General features: G+C 39.8%; 1 protein-coding gene across 4 annotated transcripts in view; it reads left to right on the plus strand.

The window, feature by feature from the left end:
- Window positions 1–9,786, plus strand: part of kdm4b (lysine (K)-specific demethylase 4B) — a 45,816-nt gene that overhangs the window by 9,121 nt on the left and 26,909 nt on the right. For 3 of the 4 annotated variants that reach the window (XM_034881071.1, XM_034881074.1, XM_034881073.1), the window contains 5 exons: window positions 437–612; window positions 1,038–1,152; window positions 1,661–1,854; window positions 5,162–5,211; window positions 8,732–8,835. In XM_034881071.1, coding sequence (XP_034736962.1) covers window positions 437–612; window positions 1,038–1,152; window positions 1,661–1,854; window positions 5,162–5,211; window positions 8,732–8,835 — 639 coding nt within the window. Of the gene's footprint in view, window positions 1–436; window positions 613–1,037; window positions 1,153–1,660; window positions 1,855–2,548; window positions 2,629–5,161; window positions 5,213–8,731; window positions 8,836–9,786 lie in introns of those variants that run through there. The other variant, XR_004657850.1, reaches the window with a different exon arrangement.

Raw genomic sequence — 9,786 nt, forward strand, 5'->3', positions numbered from 1 at the left:
GCGGAAGTGTTACACATTATACATTTTTTAAAATGTTTTATTGATTTCTAATACTATCAAACTAATTCAAATTGTCTAGGTACAAAGTGGGGTATTACAATTCCACAACCAAAAAAAAGAACTATACATTTTGCATTTAATTTAGTATATTTTAATATTTGGTTTTATGTGACAAAATGTATTGGGTTTTAGAGGCTTTTATCAGCAAATGTTTGACATGGTATGCTGTCATAAATTAATGTTCAGTCAGTTAATAAACAGACTAATCACATCTGATTGCCTGAGTATCAATTGTTCAAACCGTATACATTAAATAAGAATTGAATGGTAGCAAATCAAGTAAAATAAGACTGTTGAGTGTAAAGATTTAGCTGCATTTGGCTACATTTCATGTTATGATTGTAACTATAAATGCTACCAATCTTTCTGTCACCAGGTGATTCCACCTGAAGGTTGGAAGCCACGGAGGTCCTACGACACCATCGAGGGCATGGTGATTCCAGCTCCCATCATGCAGGTGGTGACCGGACAGTCGGGTCTATTTACCCAGTACAACATCCAGAAGAAGTCAATGACAGTGGGCGAGTACCGCAAGCTGGCCAACAGCAAGAAGTAAGTTGGTCCCCAGTCCAGAGGCCTCATTTATAAATATGGTTGCTCTATGTTTGTAGACATTGTCATCTATGTGTTTGGATGGATTGAGGCTGATGGTGAGAGGCGTGTAACTTTTATCTTCCAAGCAATGTTTTGTTTTACTAATTGATAAATAAAAATAAGCTTAACATTAACAACCATTGGTTTATCAATAAGCCTGTGAAAATGAAAAGTAACTTCTATCACTAATCCACACACCTAAGACAATAGTTTCAATATGCTATGTGGATCCTTCTTTCTATTTTTATGCCTAAAGTGGCTAACAAGCTAAAAGCTAGTGATTGAAAACTTACAAGATGCTGGTTGCTTTTCAGTATGAGGGTTTAGTTGAAGGGCTGTCTCCCTACACACTGTTCACAATATGACTCCTGTGCCATTTCCAGGTACTGCACACCACGGCACAAAGACTTTGACGACCTAGAGAGGAAGTACTGGAAGAACCTGACATTTGTGTCACCCATTTATGGTGCCGATGTCAGTGGCTCCATCTATGATGAGGTGAGGGTTGTGTGTTCCCAAGAAGTGTGTAAGTGCTGGGGCTGATTTGCTAAACCTGCTACTTCCACTAGCTTGATCAGGGTTAATCATGACCACTCAGTGATTGAAGGGCAAAAAAAAGAATTTACTCCACTTTTGGCATTATAGGTTTTCGGTGACAGTAGACCTTTTGTAAATTGACATTTTTTTCAGAATTGCTGGTTTACAAATATTTTTAACATAATTAAAATGCACCCTGAGATTAATTTATGCACCATATAATCCATATTATTAATTGATGAATTGATAAATAATTGTAATATGTCTTCAATAGAAAAAACGTGAGTTGTTGCCAAAAAACAAAAAAGCTTCAAGGATCAGATCAGGGAGCCAGTAGCGACATTTTGCTTTGACTACAGCACCATCAGGTGGTCATTGGTAGACTTCGAGGACCACTTTGAGTGTGGTGTGTGTGTAGCAGACTACTCTGTTCAAGCTAATCATAAAAGATCCTTTTGTCTCTGTTCAGGACATTCAAGAGTGGAACATTGGCCATCTGAACACACTGCTGGATATGGTGGAGCAAGAGTGTGGCATCGTCATCGAGGGTGTCAACACTCCCTACCTCTACTTCGGCATGTGGAAGACCACATTTGCCTGGCACACTGAGGACATGGACCTCTACAGCATCAACTACCTGCACTTTGGACAGTCAAAGTCCTGGTCAGTTGCTTTTTTAAATTACTATATTGGTTAAAATACAGTATATGCGAACAATGAAGGCTAGTAGTAGAATTCTGCGTAGACCACTCAATGGAGGCATATGCTCTGATCTGTTGTTGATTAATTGATGAATTCAGTCAACAGGAAAATGAATTATATATATATATAATTCTTTTTTTTTGGGGTAATAAGTGTAAGGTTTTCCTGTCCTTCCCAATGTAGGTATTATTTAGTCACAGTTTGATTGAATAAATAATGTACTGCTAGTTTTTTTTTTTATTTCCTAGCTCGCAGTGTGCTATCTGGCATGCAAGGCATTAAAACAAATCACCATGTGTGATCTGGTAGACGTGCAGTTCTTGAATTGCACTTTAGGTATTTGTGACTGTGACAATTGTGACTGACTGGAATTACACACAGTGGTCCTAACCTTGCTTGTCACCATTTGGCTGCAGCGGTAATTCAAGTTCTTCTTAATGCACATGCCTGTGAACTAGTAACTACATTCGAGGATTGCACATATATGTAGCAAATCTGTTGATGTGTTAAACTAACACATGCTGTAATGACGGCTTCACTTCACCTGTCAGCACTGTCCCGCAATAGATACATTATACTCTACCTCCGATGGGTGAACAGTTCAAGCCTTCAGTTGCTGTGTTTTTTTATTTGTGCGTTCCTTCTCCGCTGCCAGAGTGACAGACGTGTTGCTGCCATGGCAACCGTGGCCGTAGGAGGGAGGAAACAGAAGCAGACACGCTGATCGGCTGATTTGTTATGTTTGATGCTGGGATGGAAGGGATCGTCTGAGAGATGTCCACTGCTATGAAATAGATGCACATTTACACATTAAACTTTGGAATGTGATGCTCCCCAAGGACAAAAACACCTTTTTTAAGTTATACACTGACATTTTAGGAAATTGATTGACCTTACTGTCTTACTGAGAGTAAGATGAGAAGATCAATATTCATGTCATCTTCAAAACAGAGGTACAATATATCCCTGATATGTTTAGCCAAGCACTACATGTGACTTAACACCCTCCTCTTTTTATCCTCCTGGTATCGCAGTCCCAGATAATGTCCCACCTAACATCACATTCATGAGTGCTGTGGGGATTTAGTTATAAAATATTTTGAGCCTCATAGATATAATATAGGGGTACACACTACAAATGCACAGAATTACTACACATTGCTAAGTTCATGATGAAAATATGCTTTGTGACATTATTTTATGTAACCCAACAGCAGAAAAGTTCCAAGTATTAGCTACCATTAGAAAAAAAATGCTGCAGTACAATTTGTGTGGTGTAGTTGTAGACATTTATGAGTTGCTAAGGCACAGGGCAGCGCGGCTACGTTTTACTGACTCCAAGACCCAGGCAGACCCAGGGCATACTGGGAAACGCCGGCCTTTCAGCTTATTTTACAGCTGATTGGTTCAGAATCAACTCAACATGATGACGTTTTATATAAACTTTTTAAGGTTTTTGAATCAGAGGGATTTTAACTATTTGTTGTGAGGCTGATAGGGATGTCTAGAAGACAGAGACTAAATCTGTTCAGTTTACGGTTCATCTACAGTCTGTTATTAATTCAAATCAGCAGCAGATCACATGTAGGGCATTTTGTAAGCTACTCTGTCATAATTAAAACAACTGGACACTGTGTACAAGCTGATATGTGGGTCTGATAACATTTTAATAAATCGGAATTGGACGACAGTGTTTCTGTCACCTCCTGTTCAGCCTGAAGGCTGCTGAAATCGATGGAAACTGTTCAACTTTACTGCAGCTTTTCTTCACCGCCCCCTGCTGCTGCTGCCTGTTCTCATCCACTTTACAGGCGAGGCGCAGTTCATCTCGAACAAGCCTACTAACTGTGCATGAGCAGTGATTGACACAAAGATGTTTTATTTTATTTTTTAAATTGCCTGCCTAATGTACTGCAGTTCTTACTCAAACAGGGGCAGTTTCTGCACATATGACAAAGTTAGTTTTTTATGAGTCTAACCCACTGCATCTTTAAGTTGATGAAAAGTTTCCAGGTAAAGTGAAACACAACATTGTCTTATAGTCACAGGACAAATTACAACTCCGAGCTTTATGACCTGGTTCATTACTATTGTTATTCATCATGAATTGCATCACCTTTTTTTTAAAGAGCAGAGAATGATTATGATCTCACATGGTCTTAAAAACAGAAGGTTGTTATATTGGCCAGTTACAACTCTGAGATAACCTGAGTATCATATAGTACAATACATTTGTTCCTTGTGGAAATGTTGCATGCTTGCTCGCTCCCAAATGGCATGAAGGACTTTGGTGACGTGCCTATGATGTGGGATGTAATACCAGTCTGGAATAATAAACATTGGAGGAGGCTGCGCCTCTCTGAAGCTCTAAGCTTTCGTCTACAGATGGCAGTGTGGCACCGTGTCTTGGCACCTCTGACTGAATCTGACTTTGTCGGTTACTTTCTTTTTGTTTGTTATTTTTTCTCTCTCCTCCCCTTTCTCTGTCTTATACTCTTGCTCTTTCTTTTTATGTCTCTCCTTAAGTGTTGTTGCTTCTCATCATCCCTCCACATTTGCCCTTTCTTTTTTATTTTTTTCTCTTTTTTGCTTTAAAACATCCATGTGATTGAAGCTTGAGTGAAAAGTGCTCCTACCCCTCTGTTTTACAAACAAACTTGCTTTCGAAATGTAGCATCTGCCTTTTGATGTAATGGTACATACTTTACAGTGCCTACCTCATGTATTAATTGTTGGGGTGCCAAACGATTAAACCAGTAATGTTGGGACCTTGCTCCACCTGTGGAGAAGCTCAGAACTAGTGCCACAGGATGATGATGACCAACTTACTGAACAGACGTTATCTGTAGCTAGCTAGCAATGCACACATGACCACGTGTCTTCGGACTGTGCTGTGTTTTTGTGGCAGATATCAAAACTTAACAACATTTTTCTTGTTTCCTGTTTTATTCCCCTCAAGTGTCTCATCTTTTCCTTTCATCTCTGTGTGTTTCTGATTTATGTTGAGTCATAATGCGCAAATTCTTTGCTCAAGTTGAAACACACCTTGAGTTTAAACACACGTTTATGAGAATACCTCAAGTATTGCTTATGGTTGCTCCTTCTGTATTCATTAGTGGTTGTTAAAGAAAGTATTCTTGTCTTTAGTTGAAGATGCATTAACTGCCTACTAATGCTGCAGATGCCAAAATGGTGTCCTGCTAAAAAGATAACATTTTTAATAATAAGTCAAGCTTTCACTAAACCTTTCCCCTCCCGCTGTCTGCAGGTATGCGGTCCCACCTGAGCACGGCAAGAGACTGGAGAGGCTGGCACAAGGTGAGGCCCTAAAGATCCTTGAAATTAATTAATCCATTTGTTTTTGTCTATTATACCATTCTCACCCACTTTGTAAGTAAAGGAGCAGGCGCTTCAGACTGTTCAACACTCACATGAAATCATGCACATGCTATACACTTAACACATGCACAAAATACACACTAGCACACATTCAATGCACGTTTAATGGTCGTCCTGGTTGTATGCGAGAATAGAAAGTAAAGTAGCTCTTCTCAGCTACTACACCCTGGCTCATTCCTCTTAAGCGCAACGGGAACAAAACTGCGGTTGAGTAACTTGTGATGTCCCCCTGACACCACATACAAAAACATTGATTCATTTGTCACCTGGCTGTGCTAAAATGGAGCCTAAAAAGGAAGAGCAGCTTCAAGCACAAGTGCAGTCACTTGTACTAAAAAGATCAGGAGGGCTGTAGATGCTAAATTTGGAGGAGAGGCTTATTAAACTGTCGCGAGCAGCATCAACGTTGTATGTTGCCTATACAGTGAAGTCCAATCAGTCGGGACTGTGCAAAATGACTGGATGGTTGATTCATGGTGTAGAGGAGCAGGCGTCGGGTGTTGCAGCTTGGTCTGCTTGGTCTGTCACAACACATTAGAACAAGTTTTATTGAGTGTGTCATAATGCATATCTAATTAACTTTAACCTTTACATGTTGTGCTGAATATTAGAGTTGGTTCTGACATGAGGGTCTCAAATTCTGTGACTCAGATGAATAGTGGCTGAAGTGAAATAGTCTTTAACAACTCTGCCTTTAGTGTTTCCACCTACCCCTTTCTCTTGGCCATAAGATTTCACCTTGCGACTCTCCCTTTTTATTCCCACCACTCATGTTCCCTTCCTTTTCCTATCCCCTGTTTTGATCACTGAGGATTAGCTTGTTATTGTTGCTCAGAGTAAGGTAAACGTGTGGGGATGATGGCTGAGTGTCTCTGAGTTGCCCCAATCCAAACTACATTAAATAGACACACCATTTGTCCTTGTTGTGAAGAGCTGAGATCAAATCAATAATCACAAATGCATAGCTGTTGTTACTTAATATCTTATTTTCTACTGGAGTGGCTGGAATATGTAATGCACAATATGAGAGTTGTGAACGACAATCTCTTCAAAGTCCTGGTAAATTAAACATATGATTTATAGTGTAGTGTATGCATGCTGATAGGATGATCAAAGATTTAGATCATATGCATATTTAGCTACAATTCAACACTGGGTTCATAGATATCAAACCCCAACCTTAAATTACACACTGTAGACATTTCTTATTACTCTTCACGTCGGCATAGAGCTTACAGTCAGATTGCAGCCCTCTCTCTCTTCTAAGCAGCTGGCAGTAGGAGGAAAGCAATGCCAACGTTATTTAACAAGCACCTACTGACCTATCAAATCCATTGTCAGCACAGGTAGCCAACTGTTTACGAGGTCCTAAAAAGGCAGTTATGAGCGTAGTAGGAATGCCTAATGGATATGGGACCATGGTCTTGTTACTTGAATACTTCAAACATTTGACACAGCGACAGCCTTTGCTCTTATTGGTCCTTATCTCCGCATTATTTCAGTCATGACTTCATACTTTTTGGGTGGGGGGTGGTGGGATGGGAGGCTGCAGGGTTGGAGGCAGGAAGTTAATTTTCAAACTCAAAAGGACAGAATGAAGCCTTTAAGTTAATATTACCCAGCAGAGAGCTTTGACAGCCAGCTGCATTTTAATGGGAATTAATACCCGGGCTCTGTCGGCACATTATTCACCTTTTTATCAGCTCCAACAAGCAGGCAGCCGATGAGAGAATAGAGACTCGCTCTCCCTCTCTTGCTTTGTAGGGTGGAACCGAGGCTGAAACAATGCAGTAACAAAGAAGGATGAAATGGGTGCCGATTATACTGTCAGTCACATTAAAGTTTAACTGGTTGGAGGCTTGGATGGACCCCCCTTTGAGGCACTGACGGGAGCGGGAGAGTGAGCGATGGAGGAGAAATTTTTTCTTTTGATTATGTTAAGACCGCTCTCTATCTCCAAGAGCAAAAGTGAGCCTTTGTTTTAGATAAGGAGTTGGCGCTTTGAAAACCCAAAATGTCAGAGGGGTATGTTATGATTTCAAAGCAGTCTGTGTTCTTAAGGAGGTGGGGTGGTTGTTGTGTAACAGAGAAGGTATCATTGCTAAGTTGCAGCAGCTATACAAGTGTGCTTTGCTTACATAGTAGTAGTTGCAATCACACATCAAATTTGAATGGTTTTGTAAAGACGCAGATGTTTATTCACGAGTCACCTTGGGTGCATAGACATCAACAATTAACGCACAGCCGTTAAAAACCTCATTATATTGTTTGGAATTATCTACAACACAGTTTAGAGATACAATAATAGTAAAGGCAATAGGTAAACTCTGTCTTCCTATCTTGTTAGGGCCACTGCTTCTTAACATTACTAGCACAATATCTATACACACAATTGTCTGCCAAAGTAGATTTTCTTCAGGCAAATGATTTGTCTTTGGTCATGCTATATGGGATAAAGATTTTTAAAGAAATGACAGCATCCAGTCCCAGTTTTGTGATGTAGTCTTTCTTTGTGCCATGATGCAATTCAGCAGAGATCCCCTGAAATCCGACTTGGAGGCACACAAACAATGCTTTGCCATGCACTGCGGTAATGTGATTATTCCACACTTTGGGTAATAAATTAATTCACGCTCCTGTCAACGGGAAACTGGATTTCCTTTTTCAGGTTGTGGGATTAAGAATAATATAGTAAACACAGCTACATTTCTGCTGCAGAAGTCTTTTTAATTAGCCGTGCTTATCGGACGTTCTTTACATATTTCAAAACAACTCAAGCAGCATACTATCACTAAAAAGTTTTCTTAAAATATCAGTTTAGGCCTTTAATTCCACAGGACAGATGAGAAGGGGAAAGGGAAGGGGATGCCATGCAGCAAATGGCCGCACGTTGGATTCAAACCTGCAGCCGCTGCGTCGAGGAGTAAACCTTTATAAATGTGCGCCTGCTCTACCAACTGAGCAAACCCGGCCACAATAAACAGTTTTCTAATATCTTACTTTTTTTTTGCAATTATGAACAATACAAATTAAAATACATTTAATAATAGTCCAATACATATATGAAAATAACCACATCTACTGTAAATTTAAGATACAATACATACATACAAGTCTGATTAATACATCATGTAAACTAAGGTTTTAAATGTAATAAAACACAATACATGTAAACATGTCCTGTGAATTTCTGCCTTACAGTAACACACATCTCATCTGGGGTCTGTGTCTTTACGCAGATTTACATATTTTTTATGTTGACACATGGAATTTCACAGGATGTGATGGAAGAAAGACGGGTATACCGCATATATGGCTACATCATGTTATTGTTATTGTACGGTCTTTAATTTTTATATAATATTAACTTGCTTTTAACATATAATTTGTGTCTGTCTTGATTGCCAGTCTAATATCTGTTCGCTGTCACCCCCTGCAGGCTTCTTCCCCGGCAGCTCCCAAGGCTGTGATGCCTTCCTTCGCCACAAGATGACGCTGATTTCTCCTTCCATCTTGAAGAAATATGGCATTCCTTTTGACAGGGTGAGTGTCGACTAGTCCATGTTGCGTGACATAAAGGGCATTTTATTGGTCAACATGAGAAAATAAGATTCATTTTGGTCTAAGCATAGAGGATAATGTCTTTGTTATTGTTAGAAGCTTCTTTGTTTTTATACTTTAGCCATTATTAAATGACAGTTGTGATGTCTGCATAAAGGTAGAGCCACCTTTTCAAATTAAAATCTTTTCAGACATTTACTCAGTTGCATAGCTATGTGGCAAAGACATTCATATTAAAATATTATAGGAGGAGTTTGAGTTACGTATCCCTCACTGGCTGGTCTCTCATAACAACACTGGTTCTTGCGTAAGAAGAGGTGGGCTTATTTTGAATGACTAATGACAACACAAGGCTTTGATGCGGACATCACAATTCCTACAGGCTGCACTAATGATACAGTATGATACAGTTTGGTTGTCTGTCATAGGGAATTGACTGGCATTCTTTGTTTTTGTTCTGTTCAGTAGACAATATAAATCTTCACAGTGCAAAAGATTAATGAAAAATTGAGGCTGTGTATGGCACAGAGCAACCATACAAGGTTTACTGTTAGCAGGATGTCTCCCCCCCCACCCCATTTATTTCTTCATTCTTCCCTCAGGACGTCATTATCACAGCGAACGTGTTACTCGTTACAAACCGCCAGTACCTCTCTCAATTTATGTTAAAAAAATAAAACCATCTTCTTGCGTTCTTGCAATAGCAAAAAGGGATGTTTGATACCCGAACCACTGCCTTTAGTTGAGGAAGTTTGTCTCCCTCTCTCAGCCTCTACCCCTGTTTCTTCCCTCTTGCCTGTCACCTTGTCTGGCTTGATGTCTCTTGATTGCCTGGCTTCACAAAGACGTTGCGATCCACAGCCGTGTGTGTGTGTGTGTGTGTGTGTGTGTGTGTGTGTGTGTGTGTGTGTGTGTGTGTGTGTGTGTGTGTGT

This window comes from Etheostoma cragini, chromosome 9 (genome assembly GCF_013103735.1).
Source record: "Etheostoma cragini isolate CJK2018 chromosome 9, CSU_Ecrag_1.0, whole genome shotgun sequence".
Classification (NCBI taxonomy): Eukaryota; Metazoa; Chordata; class Actinopteri; order Perciformes; family Percidae; genus Etheostoma; species Etheostoma cragini.